Source organism: Terrapene carolina, unplaced genomic scaffold (genome assembly GCF_002925995.2).
Source record: "Terrapene carolina triunguis isolate 2854851 unplaced genomic scaffold, T_m_triunguis-2.0 Scaffold193, whole genome shotgun sequence".
Lineage (NCBI taxonomy): Eukaryota > Metazoa > Chordata > Testudines > Emydidae > Terrapene > Terrapene triunguis.
Window position 1 is genome coordinate 2813188 of NW_020664544.1, and position 25357 is coordinate 2838544.

Below are 25357 nucleotides of genomic sequence, written 5' to 3' on the forward strand. Positions count from 1 at the left end.
CTCCCCACGCACTGACCCAGACCAAGGGGCAATCTGCATTGCAGTTTTTAAAGAGCCAAAGCAGGTTCTGGCAGAAGCCTTTCAGAGCAAATTGGAGTCAGAATACAAACAGTCTCGGGATTTTTTTCATACATTTGAACAGTGGGTTCCACATATTTGGCTATGGAATTGAGGGCTAACGGGTTAGGACTTCAACCTTTCAGATGAAAGATCCTTAATGTAGTTTCTACCACCGCCAAAAGAGAGAAAGACAAGGCCTCAAGGATAGACGGTTCTTCCAATCCATAGTTCTAAGCCAGCTTCGGCAGCAGCTGACATTTCTAAAACTGGTAACCTCATTTCCATGGGAGGCACCAAGCATGCAAGAGAGGCAATTTTTAATTAGGTCTGAGAAATTTTCCAAACAAGACATGTATAAGGGTTTGAGACAAAAGTGACCACAAAAACGTACATTTTTTTTTCTATTTTATTGTAAAAAAAAAAAATTTTTTGATTTGTTTAAATTTTTAAACATACAGGCAGAATTGTTTAATACTCCCCATTAACACTGTTAATTCTAACAAACTGAAGCAGAAATTCAAAAAATTAACAGCCACAATAGTTTTTATTTACAACAGAACTTTTTTTTGTATAAGATATTTACAAGACGACCGATTTTACACATTAGAAATGGTATCAAAAGTATGCATTACAGACAACTATGTGTCAAATGGCCATAAAACAAGGCTGAAGAATACAGACAAGCTTTAATTTTTTTTTAAGATTTTATTTTTACACTAGCTTAAACTTGGTTAAAGAAAGCAAGGTTTGAAACCAAAGAACGGTTCTAATAGGGAATTGCAGGGCTTTCCATTGCAGATTGAATTTCACAGTGTTGTACCCCATATTGGGAGAAATAAGACTATTTTTCCACACTAACACTCACTGAAAATTTAACTTTGTACTTCTCTTCTCCCGGCCGGCCACCCACCCACCCCCGTCTGTAGCTGATGACTGCTGGATAGATGTCTATTAAAGAGGATCGTTTATAAAACCTGTCTGCCTTTCTGGATGGCAGCATGAAGAAGAGTTTAAGAACCGGCTTTGCAGTGGGAGCTAGGGCAGTCTGAGGTCAGGCAGCTACCAGCAGATACCTCTCAGAGCTGGCTGTCACTGGGACTCAAAAGTGTTCTGCCCCCTGAAAAGCCACTAATGCAGGGTATAACCAGAATGCAAAACCCGCTCGATGCAGACCTGAAAGAGACAACATCAAGGAAAGAAACAAGGCTCAAGCTAATATTTGCCCATTTAACATTTTGGCTCCTAATTGCACAGAAATCCATTAAGGACACACGCTATCATGCGAAAGCAGGACACCCAAGAACAGCCTTATTTAAAAAAAATTTTTTTGCAGTGCATAGCCCTAATTATGCAGTTTATGTGGTACCAGGGCCCATGCTTCTAGAGATTTCCCCCTTTTATGTGGGTTTCAGACCCTCTTCCAAACACCATTATTGTAGGAACCCTAGCATAACCCACTGCTGTGTCGCGAGAATCAGCCTCTCTTCCAAATTGCATAAGAATACACCCCAGCTCTCGGGGAAAAGAAAAAAAACCCACTACGTTTTGTATTTGTGTATTACTATTTATAGCTGTTTGAACCAAAGCAAGGAGAGAAGATTGCTGGCCTTAGACAAGACGACAAACTTAAAAGGAACAATCAGAGGGGATCATTTCTTCCCTGGCCCACTAACATCTTCGGAAATGAAGTTAGCTCCTCCCTCCAACCGCACACCTGTCAGTGGTAGGACAATAACTGTGGAGCAATCAGACAGGCAAGCACTGTGAACATGAGTAACAGGCCTTCTCTCTTTAGAGACCAAACATTCCTGCTTTGACTCCAGTTCATGGTAAAGCCTGAAAGGCGATTGAGAATGTGTCGTCCGAATTAAAAAAAAAAAAAAATAAAAAATAAAAAAACACAACTCAGCTCAAGACTTCAGTACTAGTTACACCTATAGCAGAGCATTTGGCATCACCCATTAGCGTAGTACAGCAACGAAGGCTAGTTTCGTAAAGGAAGCAAATTACTAGAGCTAAAGCATAGGTACCATTCTAATTTTCTCTAGCCAATCCAAGCGTTTTACAAGATACATGAGTTGCCAGCCAGTGCTGTCCTTAAACATTTAAATAAAAATGAACCACAATTGTGCGTCTCGAATTCTGTTTTCACAAACAAAAATGTTTAAAAAACCCTTCACCCCCATCTATCTAGAATATGGCATAGCTGCTGGCAAACAGTCTCATCTGCAGAAGCATTTTCACACTGGTATTCGAGGGCAGTCTCGCTACAGAAAATGCGCAGCTAACCGATTTCTGACACAGGTAACTAACCGGGTGCGTCTTGTGGCGACAATGGGATCCAGTGCTCAATCCAGCCGCACTCGGTGAGACACGTCACGGTCAGAACCGTCTGCCAGCCTCTCAGGGTATTCATGAAGCTTGTTTGTTTTTTTAAATAAATGGGTGAAACGAACAACAATCCTATCTAGCACAACACAGGCACCGTATTGGAAGCCTGACCTGTCAGGCAAGAGGAAGTTGCAGCCAAATCTACTATCCTCTTAGGTGGGTTCTGTTCACCAGAGTTTCAAAGTGACAGTGTGACAAGCTTGGCCTAACTCTGCCTGCTGGTCCCATCTGCAAGTTCTCGCTGCTGAACGTCTTTCTAAGAAAATAAACATCAGCTTCAGAAAGGTGACGGGCATCACCCACGGGGACTCGCAGATGGGACAGGTCGCAAGGCTGGCCTGTTTTTAGGCTTCCCAACCTTCACAAGGCCTCTTATGAAGTGTAGTGGCCACAGCAGCTGATGAAGCTTAGGCAGAGAGCAAAAGGTGTCTCTGAGCTTCCAGCCCTGCTGTTCCAGCATAAAGCTTGAGAACTTGCTGATAAGGAAAGCGGGAGGGGGGGGGGGAGAAATAAATAAACCACAGTTAATCAGCCAGGTAAAGAGTTTTTGTGAAAAACAGGAAAAATACAGAGGCATGGAGAAAACCATCAGTGAATAAGAATATCCACGAGGATAAAGATTCACGGGACCGAATAACAAACAGTTCCTCGCCGCCCGTTGCCAATGGTGCACTACGCCCATCGCAACGCTACCCGCGCAGCTACTTTCTGCACGTTCGGTGAGGCGTCTGCTTCTTCTGCATCTCCAGCCGACAGCGGCTTCGTTCGTCCAGCCACGGCAGCTCAAAGTTCCTGTCAAACAGAGAAAAAGGCCTTGATCCATGATGAAAACACCCAGTTCAGAACAGAGGGAGGTTTGTTTTGAACGAGACGCTGTAGCTGAATTACTGCCCGCACCCCCCAAACAATATTGGATAATTAATCATAATTAGAGTTTATTTATTATTGCATCAGTCGATTTCAAAGCACTTTACAAAGGGAAGCCTAGAGAAGTGCAGTGATTTGCCCAAGGTCACCCAGCCATTGGACTAGACCCTCGGTCTTCTGAGTCCTCGCCCAGTGCTCTACCCTTCAGGGCCACTGCCTTCCCCATCAGATGAGGGTGCAAATCCGTACAGGACCAGCCTTCAGCAGGACGACCAAAGCGCCTGCCCTTCTATCGTTATTCCCTATGGAAGTATTGCAGGCCTGAGACGGGCGTCCTGCTCCCATACGGTGTTGGATTCTGCACTGTTGATTCTAAAGCCTCAGAGTGGGGTGGGAGCAGTCTTGTAAGGCCTGGGAATCAGAGCAACTGTTTCTACAAGACTTCCTTCGGGCCCCTCTCCTCCAGCACACACGTCTATCCTCTGTCTGGGTAGCTGGGAATTGACAGCATCCTCCACATTTAATGCTGCACTAGGCCAGGCACTGGGGCGAGTTCTGTGCTGATCTGGCCACACACAGCACAGTACTCAAGGACTGACAGCACGTTTACCACTGGGGTGTCACTTTGCTTCCTACTCCACCTAAACTGAGTACACATCCAATCAGTGTCACTGAGCTACTGCCCATCCTGAATGACCGTTTCAGGGCTGTTTAGAGACTAGCACGGTGGCTGTGTGTGTTCTACTAAAGTCCACTTCCAAAAGCATGGTCCAGCTTCCTCGCTGGATTCACTTTAGAGGAGCCCTGTCTGAAACTTACAAGCGAGAAATACTTACTGTGGAGTTAGTTTTGGTAATGGTCGTCCAAATGCTACAACAGGCAAGTAGGGGGTAATCAGCAAGCTTTCAACTATCCGGAGAAAAACACAACGGAAGAACGTTACTCAGCTGCACAGCTTATTGGTACGCATGGCTAGGTTAAAGCTACCGACCGGCTGATTTAGAGCAAGTGCTCCCCACCCCGTTCCCCCAAACCTGTCTGATAAGGAACTCACCATCATCTGGCTCAGGGAAAAATGAGGTAACTTCAGGCTCAGATTCCTGGATTCCTTTCTTTTTATACATTCTGAGCTGCAATCGCTGTAGAATTCTTTGTTCCCTGATCCTCTGAATATCCCACCTGGAAAACGTAAAACAAGCCCCAGACAGTTAAAAATCCTTATTTCAGTAAACAACACTTGGTACTTCTTTGAGCTCCCTGGATGGATGGCCGTAGAGCACTTCCCTAACGTCCACTGATTAGGCCTCGTGACTAGGTATCTGCTCCACCTGCAGCCACCATCATTATTCTAGGGCTGAGATAACAGAGAACACATGCACACCAAGTGGCATGCAAGGGCTTCTCCTCCTGCAAGTTTTTCCTGTTCTCAGATCCATGCAAGTTTCCTGCTGACAGATGCTGGTGCATGAACAGGAGATGGCCAAGCTGGCTTCTGAATACAATGCAGGGAAGAATCAATATACTGGCTGGGGGGATGCACTAGATGACCTATTGGGTCTAGTCCACCTCTAATATCTATGATCCCACATTGCTTATGATTGTAGTTACAAACACAGAGTTCACAGATGGAAAGGCCAGGAGGGACCATTCTGATCATCTAGTCAAACAGGCCAGAATATTTCACCCAGCAGTTCCTGCATTAAGCTCGATAACTTGTGGTTCCACAAGAGCATCTTTGAGAAAGACACCCCGTCTTGATTTAGACTCCAAGTGTTGGAAAATTTAACAACATCCCCGGAAAGCTGCTCTGATGGTTCAATTACCCACTCTGAAAAACCTGCAACTCATTCCCAGCTTGAATTTTGTTTTTAACTTCAAATTCCAACCACTGGATCTAGCTTTGCCTCTGCCTGCTAGGCTAAAGACCCCTCTGAGATGAGAGAGGGTGTGGAAGTAACCTGAAGACCACATTCAAGTCTCATCTCTGAACCACCTCTTTGATAAGCTAAATAGACCAAATTTCACAAGTCTCTCATCGTTAGGCATGTTTGCCAGCCCCCAGGTCACTCTTGGGCTCTTCCCTGAACCCTACATTGACTGAACAGAGGAGGTGGTGAGTTTAAAGCAAGAGAAACACACTAAGAACTAGAACAAAAAGCTCCTGCTCCACAAACTTCTAATGCCTGGCATCCTTCCTCTTCACTTGTCGGAGCACGTCTGACTCGAACTCATTTTTAGAGAGGCCCTGGAGCGCCAGAGGCCACAAAAGCCACTACTGCAATATTCAGGGTGGGAGAATTTTTGCCCTTACCTTTTCCTTCTCTTCTCATCCAGCTCCAGCTTCGCGTGCCTTTTGGCAAATACACTGTCGTCTAGATTCTGGGAAGATAAGAGCAGATGTTAGCCCTCTCCTCCCCCACAACGGGCATGTGCTTGTTCATTCACCTGCTGCAATCCACTTTCCCTGCAACGAAGGGAAGGGCTGCAGAGTGACTGTAATTGCAACACAAACATCCACAGGACGGTACAAATCCAAATCCAGGTTCTGCGGTGAGTCACCTCTCAGCGGCCACACCCAGTTGTAAAACTACAGCAATTATTTACTCAAACAGTTTAATAATAGTCAAGAGTTTCCAAGGTTTTACCATTATTTAATATCAGCTCGGCAAGGAGGACTGCTCATGCAAAGGTAGGAGATTCCTGGCCCAGCCAGGAAAACTAGTATCTCCCTATTGATCAAACTGTACTAATGGCCTCACAGACCACTGGATCAATGGTAAAATGGGTATTTTTGTTACATCTACAAGTTGTACACACGCAGGCTCACAACGATTTATTCTCTTTGGTCTCCTTCACCAAAACCATGAATTGACTATGTACCTCCAAGAGATCTGAAGGATTTGAGTCTCTCAGGGGCTCCACAGCATGGTCCCTCCATGAAGGAACTGTGGAAGGAAACAAGAGTTAACATGGGTCAGTGTTTTCACAGGCCAGAAGGGACCTAATATATAACACAGGGCACAGAATTTCATCCAGTCACCACACTACTCTCCCAGAGCTGGGAACAGAACCCAGGAATCCTGATTCCCAGTTCCCTGCTGAAACCACTAGAAAACACGGCCCTCCATTCTGCACAGATGCTTCTGTACAAAAAGAGCAACTCACCATCAGTCAATCTGCTAAAAATGGAAACTCTGCTTCCTTACCGCGAGGAAATGTTTACTTCGATCATAGCCTGTAATATATGTACTCATCATTTGCAAGCTTGATTTATGTAGCCTGCTCTGAGCAGAACATGTCAGATCCCCAGTGATCCAGGAACTGGGAACAAAGTTCACCTTTAAGAGAAACCAAACAATTGTATTCTAAAGAAGGGATCAGTTTGGTACAACACACATGCTTAGACTAGAGAGTTTCAAACATAATTTAGTGCCAAATCTGCTCCTTTTTTACATGCTAACCCCAAGCACCATAAATCCGCGTGGGGAGAAAACCAGTCAACAGAACAGCACTTGTTTTAAAGCGGTCGCTGTTTAAAAGGATCAGAGAGGAGCTGTGTTTAGACAGAAGGCAAGAATTGGAGCTAGATGTTCAGCTGGCCTCAACCCAGCCTTCCATGTCATGCATGCACATTTATCAGGGTTTGTGTTTTCCACATCCAAGTGCGAAACCAGGTGCATGTGCAAACTGAGAGGCCTCTCTAAGTATTGCTGCTTACTCTTTAAGGGCCATTGCGTGGAGACTCCCTTCTCTTTACATATCAGGGTTATTTTATTATCAAAGCAGCTAGCTGTTGCTAGGGAACCGGGGGAAGAAAGAAAATGGGGGAAGTGGATTTTCAGCTTGTTTGCCTGAAGAGTATTTACGCTGTAACCCATTCTATCCCTGATGCAAAATCAGGAATTTGCCCTCTCCCAAGACACCCCCAATCTTTGCCGCTTTGCCAGGGGAGCTTTCAAACAGATCTCAACCCTGGGATCACGAAGTAGTTCCACAAAGCTAACCCAGTTTTTGGCTGTTAGACACTCAACAAGATTTAGAGGCAGGAGAACACGGGAAAAACGTAGGCCTCACATTAATCCCTTCTCCTTACAAATCCCCTCACTGGTCCGTTGTCCTGATTTTCACAAGTGGCAGAATTCTGTGAAATTCACCACCACCACAGCACAACCAAGAGACAATTTCTCAGCGACGAACAGCAAGCTACTTCCCAATTTCACAGAAATGGGCATGGAAGTGGCCATGTAAACAAAGAGGCTTAAAAGGCAGCCCTGTGAACTGGCCTTGTTCAAATCATCTCTGCCTTGTAGGTCAGTGCACGTCAGCCCCCAGGCCTGCCTCAGCACAGGGCGAGTTCAAAGCATGGATGGTCAACTCGTGCTTCCTGACTTCTGTGCACTGAAATCAGATCCTCAAGGTCACTTCACACTAGCTGGTGTCTGGTTATTTCTTGTTTCAGGACAGAGAGGGGAGATGCCACACAAGTTTGGCACACTTGACCAGCAGCTACTGCCAATGCCAACAGTAGACTAGACTTAGATTTGCTCTCTAATCCAGCTTGTGCGAATGTCTGGTCTGGCCACAGGCCACCTTACCCTCCAACAGGCAAGAGCCAGGTTCCGGAGACAGGATTTGAATTTTGACGTGATGGGAAGGCAGAGAGGAGTTGGGGGGTGGCAGAGTCAAGGTAAAATACATTAGAAAACACCCCTCCCCCTCAAGTCATGGGACAAGAGCAGCTGCCTGCTCACAAGCATTGCCTGTCCACACACCTCGCTGGGCAGCAGACCCCACTGCTCCCGGACCTCCTCTAGACAACGGCTCTGAGGAGAGCTGCAAAGCGCAAAGCAGGCTGGGATTGTGGGATCTTAGTTCGCTTTGCTGAGCAGCAGACAGAACACTTCTGTGCAGCTGCAGAAGATGGCTGGAAACTAAAGGAAGGGGGATCAGCGAGCAGGGGGCCCAAGGGAGTTCACTTTGACACCCTGACTGGTTTCTGTACCAGGGATCGTGTGGGTCACCAAGAGATTCCTTCTGCCTGCCCAGCCATCATGAGGCAGCAACTCGATGTGTCGACTGTGACAGCATGGCCTGGTGCGTGCTCGTGAGGGCAAGGAAGAAGGGAGTTCACCTTGCAGTCAGAGGCGTGGGTTGCACTAGCCATTCCTCCTATAAACATCCTACTGTGAGGCCTCGTGTAGACAGGGCTCTTACAGCTGCTGGCTTTTGTTGCCATTGCATTGGGCAGCGCTGCTCAGAGAAGGCCTAGGAAACATGGCGATTAAGATGCCAGCAGCTATCAGTGCCTGGTGCCCACCAGCATTCCTGCTGGAGCCGAACACGTGGCAGTAATGGGGGAAGCTTTTAGAAAAAAATCCCAGCGTAGACAAGGCCAGAGTGAAGGCCCCTTTACATAACTGTCACATTAGAGGTCTCAGAGCTGAAGAGTGTTTGTTTTTTTACATGAAAACAAAACCAGGGACAATCTACATCCCGAGATACACTTGGCCTTCACAGGATCATGTAAGCACTATGCAAAACACAGACAGAGCCACTCTTGGGTTTACAGAAACCAACTGTGGCTTTAGATCTCCTTCCACAGCTGCTAGTGTGTTACTAGCAAAACCCTCCAGCAATCAGGGAATGACAGAGCACTGCTTTCGGGCAATTCCACCTATTTTCACATTTGCCGAGCATCTGTTCAGTAGGAGGGTAACACTTCAGGTGGCAAGCACGTGTGTCAGACTGACCACTACGCAGCTACGAGCAAGTTTTGTATCGCTTACTTGCTACAGTCTCCTCCTTCTTTGGAGAGGGTTCTCGTAACGGCAACGGTGACGGGGGAGGTTGATGCCAACGACACAAGTACATTTCGGTGGTTGAAAGGTACGGCAGATCTTCTGTCTCGCTGGGGAAACTTTTATCCCTGGGGTGGGCACTGGGACTTTTCAATGGGGTGGATGGTTTTAAGGGAGTGTCCACTAGCGATCTGGCTTTTTCTGGAGTCTCTTGACTCCTCAGTTCACGTTTGCACACAGTTTCGGATAAAGAGCTACTCGGCTCCTCTTTCACTGGAGAGTGTTTCAGAGATTTACTCTTGACTTTTGAAAATTCGGCCACCAGCTTTTTAACTGGAGTTTTCCTCTCTGCACTTCCAAATGCCGACTTCCTGTTAAAGAAGGGAGAGAGTTTAGCAGCATATTCAGCTAGCCTATCGCAAGAGCAGCCTACTCATTTTCCCAGTGTCTGTATTTTTATTGTGTGTGCCATAAAGCTAATGCTAGTTGTCCCATAACCATAGATTTACATTAAATGTATGTCCCTTTACAGAGATTAGGCAGCAGAGTTTGTAAGAGAGGCAACCGAAGGCTGAGGGGTTTTATTTCCAGCAGACTGGTGTACTGTGCTCCCTGAGGCTACTGCTTTCACCCTGGTACGGCGCAACTTGCTACGCAAGCTGTAACCTTCCAATGGGAGCCCCTTACAGAGTGTTGCAATACAGCAATCCAGATTCCAGAGACATGGATAACTAGGAAAGAGCTGCAAAGTGCCTGCTACCCGCACATTGCCAGACATGGGTTAAAGGGACACTCCCAACTGGTGAGAAGGTCACTGATCTATTTTTTGAGACAGCACCCTTAAAAAAAAAAAAAAAAAATGTCTTAAAAAGAAATGTGCGGGGTTTCCCCTATTCCCTTGATAACTAGAGGGGTCCACCCAAAAGACCCTTCAAGAGCAACGTCAAACAAATGCCTCCTCCCCACCCCCTTCCCATACACACCTGCCTGCTCCCTCATTAGGTTCAGCTTTGCTGTTATAGCAAACACCCTCTCGCAGGGCCTGGGGAAGAGCATACTTGTGAGCTTCCCCCGATCAATGCATGAGTGATGAGAGACAGTGTGGTCTAGTGGCTAAGACCCTGGACTGGGAGCCGGGAGACCTGGAGTCTAGTCCAGGCTCTGCCACTGGAATGCTGCACAGCCTTGGGCAAGTCACTTCACCTCTGTGCCTCAGTTTCCCCTCCTTACCTTAGGCACTCAGATACTGTGAACAGTCTAAAAACGCAAACATACTAGACTAGAATGTGCTCATATTAGTGCATGAGACAAGTGAAATGGACCATTAAGAACAGAGTTAAACTGTCAAATGCACAAATTAACAAGTTGGGGGAGGGGAAAACAAGAACAGTTTGAGAGAGAGAAAAATCCGATTTTCAAGGTGCCAGTGTCCTCTTAAAAAAGGAAGGGCATTTTGGGACATAAATGTGAACTTGGGAGCAATGAGTGACCCAAAAAAAACATTGCCACGCAAAGTTACAAACTTCTTGGACAAAAAATGGGCAAACCCATTTGGTAAAGGAGGCAAATTCACTCCTTGTCATCTCCTCGGGATGGAAGAATGCCTTTTATTTCAAGCTAACATTACTCAGATAACTCAAAGGAGCACATCCACAAGTGGGCTGCCCTAAGTTATCCCTGACTTACAAAATCCAGGCATATTCTTTGTTCTGCATCTAATATGGACGGTACTTGCTCCTTGGTATTTGAACATGTATGTTAACACCTAGCTCTTCTTTAGCGCTTTTCAGCAGTAGCTCTTACAGCACTTTAGAAAGGAGGTTGGGATCATTATCCCCATTTTACAGATGGGAAAACTGAGGCACGGAGCAGGGACACGACTTGCCCAAGGTCACCCACCAGGCCAGTGTCTTATTTGTCAGGCTTCTTGGTATCTGCCAGTCAAACCGTTACACGAAAAGCTGACAGGAGTTAAGTGTAGGAGAAATAGCATTAAAGTGGACAGCTACAATGAGCTTTTATACAAGTGATGGGACTGACAGCAGATGGGTCTACACACACTCACAGGCCCCACTGATGCGTGGCAAGCCCTTATGAAGAATAAGGTCATGAAGGGGTCCTGTACCTTTTATGTCCCTTTCCATTTCTTCCATATGAGAAGTGTTTCGGAGGCAGGGGCTGGGACGTGTCCAAGAGATCCTGCTGGCATTCAATCTGTAGTTTCTCAGACGCTTCGGATTCAGCCTTCTCTTCGGTTTCATACCCTTGAAAAATCCTGTGTTTCTCTCTCTCATTATCCTTCTTCACCAGCTGCATCCTCCTTTCCATGCGCTCAATCCGAGCTAGGAGCTGAAAGAGGAACAAAGGCCAACACTTATGCTTTAGCCGGCATGCTTTCATCAGAAAAGAATTACACCAAGTCCAGTTTGATTTAAACAAATAAAGACACCCTAACTTATTTTCTTCACACCACACCTGTTCTGGTATTTGTGCCTTGCTGTCCACCACCTCTGAGCTATAATGACAAGCTTTCTCCAAATTGTACAGACAACAAGACATCACAGAGAGGAAGAAGTTCCAAAGAGACTTTATTTCAGTATTGTCATTTGTCTCAGGCTGTACCCCCATGGTTTTCTCAACGCAGGTTTCAAGGAAAATGACCAGTATGAACTTCACCTCTAGAAGCTGGCTGTGGAGTGATCAGATGAATTAGAAACGCTCAAGACACATTTCTGATCCCGATTATAAAGTTGGAAATCCTGAGGCCACACCTCTCACTTTAGAGTGAAAATTACAGCCTCAGGTTGATTGAATATTTCAGACTCACTAAGGCACAGCACAATTTGGCTTAAATAATTCAACTCCCCTTCCAAAGCTACAGAGGGGAGAAATCAGGGACAGCTACATGGGGAGAAGGGCAAAAGGAACAGGGTTGTAATAAGAGACCTTTACAAATGAGAAAATGTTTAGAGGTAAAATTTTCAGAAGCACCTAAGTAACTCTAGAGCCTCAATTCTATTGATTTTCAATGGGACTTAGGCACTTTTAAAAATTTTTACGTGTTCTGTTTACCCACAAGAAATCCGGACATCACAGTTCCAAAACCACCACATTTTTGAATTCAAAACTCCACAAAATATTCACTTGTAATTTGACTTATTGCTTCCCCTCGTTCCCCAACCAACTCCATCTGACAAGCCAAGAAGGAAACAAAGGTCTACAAATCGTTCCAACTGACAGATATGGCGCAAACTTTGAGAGCACCCAAAACTGCACATCACCTCCACATTCAACTAGGCCATGTAATTGGGTCTGAAGAATATCAATTTAAAATAGATTTAAAAAAAAGACAAGAAAGAGGCTTACCAAAGCCTCTGATTAAAATGCAGTAGGGATTTATAATTCAGACAGATCTGTAATTGTGTATGCAATGCATTTCAGAGATCCACCTCTTCATCCAGGTGCTTTTAAAAAGCACATGTTAAGTGAGAGACACACAAGCTACAGTGACTTTCAGGAGGTCTTGCAGTCCCAAATCAGGCTGGGGGTGTGTGTACACGAGTGAGAGAGAGAGAACGCCACCGTCACACAGTCCCACAGAATTGAATCATATGGACACAATGCACCAAGAAAATGAATTTTAAGCTTCCCCCCCTTCAAGTTTTTAATCAGCTTCATTACAAGAGAGAAAACAAATTCAGTGGTGTCCTTAATTCAACCCCTGCTTTGCCTAGGTACTGCAGTTAGGGGACATAGCCTCCAGAATTGATTATGCATCTGCAGACAGCAGGAGAGACCAGAGGGCTAGAGAGAACTAACTCAAATGTGCTTGTGTCTCTGTTTGACTCACAGGCTTATCACATATGGCTTGTGTGTTCTATTTCCTTGATTTTTTTTAAACCCTCACAGGAGAATCCCACGTGTCAAAACTCCCATCACACCCTTTGACTGCAGTACAGCAGCTGCTACCTCCATGTTGGTTCACTTTACTCAGATCAACACCCGGAGATGTTTTGACAGTGCTTTGCATCTCAGATCCTATCCCACCTTGCAGTCAGCACATGCCAGTAAAATACTTTCCTTTGGAAAGCAAGGAAAATAATCCCCCACATATTGGATGTGCAGCCCTTTGAAGATTTTTGCAAAAAACAAAACCAGAACACCCTTCCTGTAGGGGGACAATTATGGGATGGGGAAGAAATTTATTTTTAGGTTGCTGCAGGCATGCAGATTATGGACAGGATAGTGAGGCCAATAGACTCTGTGACATTTTAAGGGAACAGAGGACTATTTATGGGTTTGCACTGAGAAATCTGCACCAAATCGGATAGTTTTAAATAACTCCTGCTTACAGGGAAAAAGCTAACAAATATTCATTTGGTTCTGATCCAGTGGGGCTTTCCAAATCTATTCCCCTGTGCCCTATTAATATCTCCAGGCAATCTTAGTGTGTGTGGGGGGGGGGGGCACCACTGCTTCACAATTAACCTTCCCCCTCAGACGTGCATCTGATTAAGGAGCAAACCCTGCATTAGTACAGCTCTGCAAGTGGGCCAGGCTTCCATGCTCCTATCAGCAAAGCGGGTCAGCAGTAACCTAGTCTGGACACTGGCCAGGTTGTTTCTGTACATTGCCTCAGTACGTGTGAAACATTTAAAGGAGGAGGAGGAGGAACTGAGGCTGGTCTCATTATAGCACAAGGGGGTGGGGAGTGGGAGGCTCCCTGGAGAGGAGCAAAGAGGAGGGAAAGAATTTGCTCTGGGAAGGGGGGAGTGTGTTATCCATTTGTAGTAATTAAAACGGCAGCAATTAAAGGGCCCGCTGTGCTCTCCTGCCCTGCCACCCAGATGGCTCGCTGCAGCCCTGTTTTACTTCTGCTACCTCCATTCTCCTCCATGCCAAGCATATGTAGCAGCCCCATGCCGGGCCCCTTTAATTTAACCCTTCACAAACTATATCGCTCCAGCCTTAACCCGATCATAATCCCTGATGGGCTCCTTTAAATGAACCCTTTCCTTGCCCTGGCCTTTTCTAATCTCAGTCCTATGGCAACCGGACCCCAGCCCTTTAACCCATAACATGCTATGGCCCTCCTCCCCTTCTCACAGTCCCAGAGGCACATTAACCCTTTGGTTGCCATGCCCCTCCCCCCACTCATTGACAGTTACTATCCCCTTGAGTGTCCTCGGCCCGGCCCGCTGCCCATTAACCCTTTGGTTACAACGCCCCTCTTGTCCATTAACCCCTCGGGTGCCGCGTGCCCGCAGCCCCACCGCCCATTAACCCCTTGTCTCCTGCCCGCTGCTTTGCCTATTAACCCCTTCGTTACAGTGCGCCTCTTGCTCATTAACCCCTCGGGTGCCGTGTCCCTCCCCCGTTAACCCCTTGTCTCCTGGCCCGCTCCCCTTTCCCATTAACCCCTGACGTACCGTGTCCCTCTCGGCCTTGAGCTCCTCGATCTCCTTCTCCTTGGCCTGCAGTTGCTGCTGCTGCTGCTCGATCAGGTCCAGCTGGAGCAGGAGGATCTGCTTGAGGCAGGCCGCCTGGTTCGAGGAGCCCCCGCCGGCCCCCATGGGGCTCTTCCGCACGCCGCCCTTCCACTTGCTCTCCGAGGCCGAGGCGGCCGCTGCGGGAGGCGGCTGGCCCGGCTCCGCGGTGGCCGAGGCCGGCGGGGCCGGAGGCGGCGCGCTGGCCGCGGCCGGGCAGCCCTTGTCCTTCGCCGCCACCTGGGAGGCGGTGTGTCCGGGCAGCACCGCCTGGTACTTGGGCCTGCTGCTGGCATCCCCCACGCCGGCCTGCTTGCTGCTGGCCGGGGGGCAGGGCAGGGGCACCAGGCCGCCCCAGCTCTCCTCCTGCTGCCCGGGCGCCCCGGCCGCCGCCGGCACGCTGCCGCCGCCGCCGCCGCTGCCCCCGCCGCGGCCCTTGTGTCCCCCCAGCGGGGGCGGCTCCTTCGGCTTGCGGGGCGGCTGGCGGTGGAGCGGGGCGGCCTCCCCGTCCGGCTCCTCCTCCGGGCCCAGCTCCAGCGCCAGCCCCGGCCTCTCGTAGTCCAGCCTGTCCGCGTTCAGCGCCGTGGCCGCGGCCGCCTTGAAGACGGTGGATCTCATGGTCATGGTGCGGCCTCAGCGCCTCTCCCGGCCCGGGCCAGCTGCGGGACGAGGCCCCGGCCGCTACCGCCCGGCGCCATGGGCAGGCGGAGACCGGGAGCGCGGGGCCGGGCGGTCGGCGCTGTCCATGCGGCGGGGGAGCCGAGCTAGCGGGCGGCCTCCTGCGGGCTCATCCCCGCCCCAGGGCGCAGGCCCCGGCCAGGGGCTCCCCCGGGGAGGGGCGGGCAGACGGAGCCTCCGCCGGGCTGGGGCGCCCCCTGCTGCGGGGGCGGATACGGCGGGTGGCCCGGGTGGATCCCGGGTGGATCCCGGGTCCCCCCCCCCGCGCGCCGGGCCCCCCGCTGGGAGGGGCCGATCCCGGGTCCCCCCCCCCGGTGCCCCCCGCTGGGAGGGGCCGATCCCGGGTCCCCCCCCGCCGGGCCCCCCGCTGGGAGGGGCCGATCGAGGGGCCGATCCCGGGCCCCCTGCTAGGGGAGGATGTTGGGTCTCCCGGGGCCCCCTTCTAGGACGGAGCTAGATCCCGCCCCCCCCGGCTGGCTCCCCGGCCCCCCCGGCCCCCCCCCGGGCGGGCTCCCCCTGCCGGCGGGCCGGGCCCCTCTCTCGGCCGGGCCGGCGGCTCAGTCTCTCAGCGGCCGCCGAGCGCCTCCATTTTCCCTCCGGCTCTCGGCGGCGCGCGGGGCCGCGGTGGGGGGGTGCGCGCGGGGCGGCCGCGAGTCTCGCTCCTCCGCTGGGCCCCCCGCTCCCGGCCCCGCCTTCGCCGCCTCCCGCCCCCGGCGCGCTCGGTGCCGCCGCCGCCGCTCGGGCCCCGCTGCTCTTCGGTGCCTTTAAACCAGCCTCCCCCTGCTCTGCGCCCGGCGCATGCGCCGGCAGCGGGGTGGGGGCGTGAGGAGCGGGTGGGGAGAAAGTGAGGGGAGGGGCAGGGGGTACATGGGAGCAGAGGGGAGGGGGCAGGAGGTACATGGGAGGGAGAAGAGAGGGATATGTGGGGGAGGGGCAGGGGGTACATGGGAGCAGAGGGGAGGGGTATCTGGGGGAGGGGCAGAGAGGGGAGCGGTACATGGGGAGGAGCAGGAGGAACATGGGAGGGGTAGATGGGGAGGGGGCAGAGAGGGGAGGGGTACATGGGGAGGGGGAAGAGGGGGATATGTGGGGGAGGGGCAGGGGTACATGAGAGCAGAGGGGAGGGGTATATGGGGAGGAGGCAGGAGGTACGTGGGAGGAGAGGGGTACATGGGGGAGGGGAGGGGAGGGGCCAAGGAGTACAGGGGGATGGGTACATGGGAGGAGAGGGGTACATGGGGAGGGGGCAGGTGGTACATGGGAGGGGAGGGAGCAGGGAGTACAGGGGGAGAGGTACATGACAGAGTGGGGAAGGGGTAGAAGGTGCAGGGTGAGGGGAAAGTGAGGGGCATGGGGAGTAAGTGGGGGAGGGGAGGGGCTAAAGGAGCCAAGGGGTCGGCTGAGGGAGAAAAGGGCAGGGCAGTGCCCTACTTGGGGTGTGCTTGTCCTGGGCAAGGCTAAGGCCCTGTCCTTGGGGGTCGGATAGGGAGGCTGGGCAGTGAGGTCTGATTTCCTGGGTGCTCTGGGCATAGCCCCTGGTTGGAGGGGGCAGAGCTCTGTGCCATGCAGGCGGAGCTCATGCTCTGCATTTCGTTCTGGTCGTGCGATCAGCCGCCACCCCCCTCCTCCGATTTTTGCTGTACTGTAGTAGAAGGGAGGATTGCTGGTCAGGATGAAGACACAATGGCTTCTTTATCAGAGTCTAGTCCAAGTTCATATTGGTCCCATGTAGGAAAAACGATCATTAGCCGGTACAATGTACTCTACGGAGTGATACAGGAATAAGGAGCCTCCGAAATATGTTTGTTGGTGGATAATAATCATAATTGTTTATAAGGTGCTTTCCCACTGCACAACGCGTACCGCACCGTAGCCATCGCCAAGCCATTCCATTACCAGAAAATGCACAATATCAACAACACGAGCCACTCAAAGGTTGAAGCAAAGGGTTGTGCGTCTGGAATGTGTTCAGCGGGACAACGAGCTGGGGGCCTCAGGGCTGAGCAATCCAAAAAAACCCCAATACACACTGATAACATATCTTCTGCTGGGGCCTGTTCCTTCCGGGCTGGGCTGTCATTCCATTTCTTTAGATCCCATTTGCAAAGCACCTCATAATGTGTGTTGGGGGGGGGGGGGGGGCGGTATAATTGGGAAATTGTCACACAGTCTAGGTTCCTGGTGCCATCTAGGCTGCCATCAGGTAACGTGAGGGCAGGGCCCAACTATGAATTATGTCATACACAGGGGCATAAATGGGTAGGACTGAAAACCAGGGAGAGCCGAAGGCCCCGATCCTGCAATGATCTCTGCACTGATACCTATGGGACTCCACGCAGGCTTCCTTATGGCTTCCGGGGCTTTCTTCAGGACCCCATCAGAGGGACTCCTAATTGGCCTAAAGGGTGGCAGTGCAAAGCACCCCGTTCCCCCGAGCTTACATGTATTGCTTCGGTAACTAGAGTCCCCGGGGCACCAGCAATCAATACCTCAGGGTTCACCCCCTAGGGTCCAATCCCACATCCCAGGAGTGGCCTCCACTCCCTCCAATGGTCCCATTGACTTTAACGGGGCCTTTGTGTCAGCAGAGTGGGCCAGATCAGGGTCACTAAGTGGAGAAAAATTCCTAGTTTCATTTTATACTGTCTTCAGGTGGCGGCTCAACCCACCTGCCCTGCAGCATGGGGGAGCCTTGTCACCCCACTGGGGGGGTCTGTGTGGATTTGTCCCCCGCATTCCTCTCTCTGCTCTTGTTGGGTTGATTTTTTCCCCCTGGTTCATCCCAGTTTCTTTATCTTACTGCTTTTTCCCCACACGCCCGCTACCTGGCCGCCCATGAGCTCCTGCCCCTCCCTTTTGCTGCATTCTCCTCAGCTTTCCTTTCCCTCCCACTGGTCATTTTCCAGTTCAAACCACCAGCCCCAGCTATCTCCTCCCAACCGCCCAGCTCCAACCGCCCTCTCCCAGTTCAAACTGCCACCCCCAACCTCCATGGAGCCATCCGAGCTTCTGGACCAGGGACCTTATCCAGCATGGCAGACTGGCTGGATCAGCGCCCGGTGTCTGCCTGCCTGCAAGCTTGGGCCTTGCAAGGTATTTGCTGCGCCACAGTCTGCTCTAATCCTGAAAGTACCAGGCTGCACGGGAAAGCCTAGTCAATTGCACCATCCTGTTGGCCTGGGGGGGAAGGGGTGTGCATGTCTGTGTTGTTTTTGCCTCATTTCCTGCAGTGGTTTTCCTCCTGCTGAAAAAAAAACCCAAACAACCCAAACACATTTGAAACAGAGAAGGCAAAGGCTGACAAGAGGAGCGCAAAGCGGCCCAAAGCGACGGCTGGTGGTAGGGAGGTGGCTGAAGTCGATGGGAGTTCCTCAGTGTCGATTTCCCACTGTTGAGCCCGCAGACTGGGCAGCGGGACAATCTCCGAAGGGCAGATTGCCATGGACTGAAACGTGGGCTGGTTTTGTGCTGGCCTGGGACCCAGGGGAAGAGGGGAAAGTGTCTCTTTCACTATTAAACAAGTATGATCAGAGCACAACAAATACCAGATTTACAGCAAATGGATCAAAAAGCCACAGCCTCTCAGAATCAATTGCTCCAGCTAGTGAGAGATTCAGCCCGAGCATAGAGCCAGGAGCCAGTACCCAGCTCTACATCTGACTCACTGTGAAGTCACTGCACTGCTATGTGCCTCAGTTTCCCCACATCTATACAATTCAATTAAATATTCATCTAACCCACAGGGGGCGAGAGGCAGAGAGTGATTGTGCAGCTAACGGCACCATCTAAGTACTGAGGATGGACAGGCCAGGCTGCAGCAGGGCCTGTCCCTGCCCTGGAGCCACACAGAGAGTTAATCTTTGGGGCCACCAATCCAGCCCCTTCCAGCCGCACTCACCTCCTGGCCTGACTACAACAAAGCAGTTGCCTCTGCTTTACAGCGAAAGGGCCGGATCCTGCTCTATGATGGCCATGTAGTCTATGTAGCCCTGCCCAAACACAAAGTAAAAACCCTCCAGATTGACACCGGTGTGACTGAGATCAAAAGCAGCCCTGAGCCTGTCTGCCCTGAGCCCACAGGCCCCTCCCAGCAGCGTCTGCTCCCCGGCACCTTGTGACTTTGTTTTGTCTTTCCTGGCCCCTGGGAGGGCTCCCCAAGCCGGCAGCACCCTGCGGGGCCATGGGGGCGGCAGCCCGCTCCAGCCCCCTCCTTCGAGGGTGACGCAAGAAACTCAGGGAGGAGAAAGAAAAAAAACCAAAACATTCAAACCAATAGGCATCACAAGAGCCTAGCTGGATTTTCTCCCAAGCGTCTCAGACAAACAGAGCGTCTTAATTAGCCATGGATGGATTATGTAACAAGCGAAGACCGTGCCCGCCCTGGGGGAGAGAGATCTGCAGAGGCCACTGATCTCCTGCTCTGCGCCTCCTCCCCCCATCGGCCCTGCCACCCTGGCATGGACCTCCAGCCAGGCACCAAACTGAACAGTCTGTGCCGAACGGCATCTTCACCGACCCACAGGACAGAACTTCCGTGCACAGCTCGGCTGGGCCCCCGCACGCGATGCCCAGAGGCATGGCCCCCTCCCCAGCTGACTGGACGCTCCCCGGTGTAAGGGGAAAGGAGAATTTGGCCTGATCATGCTCCTGATGATTCTTGTACGTGAAGGGGGGCAGCTTCTTTGCATCCTCTCCCCCCAACAGAACACAGGCTGGGAGTCTTAGTCTGACTGTCATTTATTCATTGTATTACCGTAGTATCTAGCAGCCCCCGTCATGGATCAGGACCCCACTGTGCAAACCCCAAATAGTCCCTCCCTCAAAGAGCAGGACTCACGCTCCCGTGAGCCGCACAGCTACTTGACTCCCTGCAGCCGGAGGCCTAGTCGGCTTAAAACCAAGACAGGAATAACTCAGGCATTGCTCCCCCACCCCTCGCCCCCAACCTTGACCAGGAGAGACCCTGCACCCCCAAGGGTTGGAGAAAAGTTCAGCCTCAACTCTGGGCCTCTCTGCTGAATGAATAGGACCAGGGAGGCAAACCCCGCTGAGCCCTGCCAAACTCGTTTCATGCAGGGCACTGACTGAACACCCACACCCTGCCTCCCCTCGGGGGGAGCTGAGCGAGCAGCCCAGCGGGAAAAGGAGCCACCACCAGTTCTTTCTCCCCAGAGCCACCCAAGCTCCACAGGCATCAACCCCAGTCATAACGGGGGAAATTCCCTGCTTGTGTAAGCCACTGAAGTCAACAGTGACGCCAGCAGAGAATTTGGCCTGATCATAACAGTAACAAAGCCCTTTGCAGCCATCCATTCATCGCTAGCTTTACGTATACAAGCAGCACCAGAGACAGCATCCAGTTCCAGTGTCCGCACTTCCACGCAGAGGTGGACAAATTGCAAAGGGCTCAGAAAAGAGCTGCGAGAATGATTCAGGTCGGGGGGACCGGCCTGATCGGGAGAGACTCCAGTTGCTCGGGCTATTCAGTTTAGGCCAGAGAAGGTTCAGAGGTGACCTGAGCGCGCTCTAGAAGAAGCGACCCGGGGAAGAGAGTTCGTAGAGGGAAGGACTCTCTCATGGAGCAGACAAAGACCGCCAGACTTCCAGCGGCTGGGAGCTAAAGCAAGATCAGAAATAAGGCACCCGTTTTGAATAGCGAGGGGAATGAATCAGCCAGCGACATGGTGGGGTTTCCACCTCTTGGAGTCATTGACTTGAGACTGGAGTCGCGGGCCAGCCCAAACAAGGTCCAGGCTTGCTGCAGCGATCTGGGGGGAAAGTTGCTGGCGTGGGCTATGCAGGAGGTCGGACGAGATGCTCAGAATGGGCCCGTCTGGCCTTACAAAGCAATTAATCTGTTAATCAATTCCCACCGGCCCCTCTTACTGCAGGTAAATCCCATCCATAAGTGCCTAACAGCCAGAGGGTTTCCACGGAATAAGCCACTGGAAGCGCTTGGCAGGCAAACCGGGGACAAAACTGCAGAGGTCCTGCCCGGGAACAACAGACCAATCTCTGGAGATGTTCTGGGCAGCTAAGTAAAAGGACCTGATTCTCGGCAGCTAGTGAGATCGAGGCCCCGTTGTGAGAGCGTCCTCGCCCCGCGGAGCTCACGGCCCATGTAGGTTGGGAGAAAGGAAGGACCATTCTTGCCATTTTGGGGCTGGGCTAGAGAAGTCCGGAGAGAGTCAGTGACTTGCCCAGCGATCAGGCAGGGTCAGGGAGAGCCAGGGGCTGGTTCCCCAATGCCCTGCACCAGGGCAAAGGGCTGTGAGACGCTGCCAGGTCAGTCTGCAGGGCCCTGGATGACGGGACGAGGTGCAGGGCGATGGGCCGTCAGGCTCCCTGGGTCCCAGCCCAGGGCTTTGGCCCCAGCCCGCCCTTCCAGTCCCTGGGAGCCGCAGGCACTCAGCATGTCCCAACCGCAGCCTCCCACCCTCTCAGCGGGGTCATCAATTCTGCAGGGGGAGGGGGGAAACTGAGGCATGGAGAGGCCAAGTGACTCACCCAAAGACACATCGGCCTGGTCCACACGTAACAATTAGATCGACCCAGCTACATCGCCCGGGGCTGTGACCCATTTTGTGCCCCGAGCGCTGCAGAGAGGTCGACCTGACCCCCCCCGGGCAGACACTGCCAGCACGCCAGACGGATTCTCTTGTCACCAGTTACCGCCTCAGAGAGGTGGATTAACTCAAGTGTCGGGTGCTGTGGGACGGGTCTGTGCTCCGGCGGGATCCCTGCAGTGCCCCGGCCGTGCCGTGGAGCGTGGACAGGGCCCGGGGAGCCAGCGGCAGAGTGGGGAATAGGGCCCCGGCTCCTGCTTGAACCCAGCTGAGGCCCCAGGGCTGGGGAGAGCCAGGCTAGTGAAGAGAGAGGGGCCCAAGGTCCCCTCGCAGGGGGCTCAGAGCCGTTCGCAGCCCAGATGCTGCTGCAGCCCTCAGCAGGCCCCGGCCCCCGCCTGCTCTCTGCACAGCTGGGCTGCAAATAAAGCCTCGAGCAGCAGTTGCAATATTTGGCCGCTCGGTGTCTCCAGAGCTCAGCCGCAGCCAGGATGGGGCAGGCAGGTTGTGTGCGAAGAGCTGGCTGCATTCACTTCCAGGGGCCCTGATCTTCCCCCTTGGGCTCCTTGATACCTGGGGAAGACGCCGACACCGCCTGGGGAAGCTCTTCCAGCCTCTTCGCACAGGCACCCGGTGCAGGATCAGGCCGGGGGGGGGGGGGCAGGAACCAGCCCGACATGGGGGAGCACATTGCCCCACTGAGCTGGGATCCCCGCAAGGATCCCTTTAGCCTGGCTGGTAGCAGGTTAAACTTGTGTCCAAGGTGCCCTGGGACCCTGGGGGGCTTCCCGGACCTTGCAGTGAGACCCCCATTGCACTGGAGTCAGTGGGAGGCGCTCTCCAGCCCCGGCGACCCGCGGATGTGCACAGCCCAGAGCGAGGGTCCTGATCTGTCGCGTGAACCCCCCAGGCTCTGTCCCATCCATGTCCCACTCAGCCTCTGGTCCCAACGCTCCCTCGCAGGGGTGGCCGGGGGCGTCTCAACCGTGCAGCACCAGTGTGAGGATGGTGCCGATCCTTGGCTGCCTGAGCACCCAGCTCAGATCTCCAGGAGTCGTCTGGGCTGGTACATTTCCAGCCGTGCCAATGGACCGAGCCTGTTACGACAGGCACGTGGGCAGACGGGGGAATGGCTGGGATAATTAATCCACCTCACCCTCAGGGATCTGCCAGTGAAACCCACGTGTAGTCCAGTGGGTCACCTGGCAGGGGTCACTGCAACCCCTGGTGGGTCTCTCCTGTGCCAGGCTGCCTAGTGCCAGGGGGTGCTGCCTCTCTCACTGTGTCCTCTGCTGAGCTCTGAACTGCTGCATCCCAGTGTGTGGTGCACCCTCCCTCGGGCACAGAGAAGCAGGGCTGGGGCCAGCGGCTCAGGGAGGAACCGTGGGGCAGACGGGCAGCTTGGAAAATCAGCCCATTGCTCCGGGGGATACCAGTCGCGCTTAGCTCCAGCCGCAGAGCGGCTGCTGTAACGGTAATACAGTGTGGGGTAGTGGTTAGAGCTTGGGCCGGGGAGCCAGGACTCTGGGTTCTACCCCCTGCCCAGGGAAGGAGTCAGGTCTAGTGGTAAGGGGAGAGGACTGTACTGTCCCCCATTGCTTCGTGTCCTGGTACACGCTGGACTGTCATGGGACTGAGCTGCGCGTCACCGCTCTAGGTCGCAGGTTCAAAGCCGGCCCAGGGGCTTTCATAGCTTGTGGGAAGTGAGGTTGTGTCCCAGGGCCCAAGGGAGCTGTCGGAACCCACCCTGAACCAGCAGGCTCGGTGCACTGACCTCTGGGCCAAACAGACTCAATGGCTCTCGGCTCAAGTGGGGTCCCTCAGGGATGGCAGGGAGCAGGCTATAGGAGCCGTCTGCCCTGCCGTAGCTGTCCTGGGTGCACAGGCGCTCCAGGGGGACCCCCCGCCTGGACCCTTCGCCAGCCCGACATTCGCTTCGTTCCAAGGCCTGGAGGAAGGAACCAAAGAACCGGAGCAAGAGCCGCAGAACCGAACAACAGAGGAGAGGAAAGTCCCCACAGGCAAGACTGAAGTTGGTATCTGGAGCCTGGATGCTAAGGTGATGGGCACTGAACTGAGCATTTGGGGGAACCCGGCCTGGAGGGTGGGTGCGGAGCCTTTGAAAAGACAGAGCAAGTGGAACCATTGCCCGAGATTCGTGCTGATTTCTCGATCCCAGGCAATTTGGGAATCAAGACGGGACGTTTTTCTAAAAGATCTGCCCTGGGAATTGCTTTGGGGCAGTTCTCTGGCCTGACGACCCCGGAGGTCAGACTCAGGGACCACAGCAGCCCCGTCCATGGGTCCTGGGAATCTCTGAATCGATCGGTCGATGTGTCTGGGGGTAGGGGGCAGATGGATGGATACTATGCCCAGTCATTAGCAAAGGGCTCATTAGGCAGTCTTCATGGCTGGGTCTGACTGTCTAGGTTATTAGCTTTCTGGGGCAGGAGCTGTCTCACGCCGGGCAGAAGGATCTCGGTGCATTTCCCAGCACAAAGAAATAACGAATTCCTATTGAAAGGAGGCTGCGCTGCTTTGATCTGGGGGGCCCCTGGGCAGCCCATGGGGTCATGACACCAACAATCACAGCAGCTAACCTGCCCTGCGTGCTGTTCCCCCAAAAAGGTGGCAGCCCCCCAGCCTTTGCCTGAGTCCAGCGGGCTGTTTTCACTGCGCTGCGGAAGGAAAGCTCCCAGCTTGGCGGGACTGCAATCCCTCTGCATCAGAGAGCTTCCCGAGCCAAATCCCCCCTCCTCGCTTCCCTCTGCGCCTGGCAGACAGGAGCAGAGATCTCCATTGCAACAAGCGGCACCAACGTTCTCCGAGCCGAGCCTGACAGACAGGGCTCCCCCTGCTCCGCAGGCACCTACGCCCGCCCGCCCGCCCGCTGTGTTGTGCTCGCTGAGAGGAGTTTCCTGCGGGCGGCCAGCGAGCACACCCAGCACCCAGCTCCTGCAGGCCCACGTGCCTGGCCTCCACTCCCAGCCCTGCACATGTCTCTGCAGCAGGGATGTTTAGCAGGGAAGTTGTTGTGGCTAAAAATGGAGCAGCCCTCACATGCCTGGGCCACGTGACGCAGGCGCCACAAACAGCTCTCAGATGGAGCAGGCTGCACACACCAGGAGGAGGAGGGGAGGGCAGCGCCCGGGCTCACATGGGCTGGCAAGGAAAACACAAGCCCTAGGCTGGGTCAGGGCAGCAGAGCCGACTCCCAGGAGCACATGCCGGCGTCCGTGCCAGCACGGCCGCTGCTCCGGGTTTGCCCAGGCCCTGGGAACGAAAAGAAACAACAACACGAAGCCCCTTCCTGACGGGACCGTGCAGGGAGCTCGGCCAGCGGGGCCCAATCCTGACGCGCACACCGGGGTTCCCAGGAGGAGAGCGGCGTCTGTCAATCACCCTCAGGGACCCAACACACCAGCGCGTCAAGTTTGGGCCAAATCCATCCCCGGGGTAACACTCTGGGCGCCGGGGGAGGTTCCCCAAAGCGCTCAGTAGCTCAGGTACATGT

General features: G+C 53.0%; 1 protein-coding gene across 1 annotated transcript; it reads right to left on the minus strand.

The window, feature by feature from the left end:
* Positions 1 to 981: 981 nt before the first annotated feature.
* Positions 982 to 15515, minus strand: MSL1 (MSL complex subunit 1). The gene is made up of 8 exons (XM_024205196.3): positions 14546 to 15515; positions 11242 to 11465; positions 9105 to 9487; positions 6199 to 6263; positions 5630 to 5697; positions 4373 to 4497; positions 4155 to 4227; positions 982 to 3243 (listed from the first exon to the last, which is right to left on the minus strand). The coding sequence occupies exons 1-8, from the start codon at positions 15224 to 15226 to the stop codon at positions 3153 to 3155; spliced, it is 1710 nt and encodes a 569-aa protein (XP_024060964.1). The 5' UTR covers positions 15227 to 15515; the 3' UTR covers positions 982 to 3152.
* Positions 15516 to 25357: the final 9842 nt, after the last annotated feature.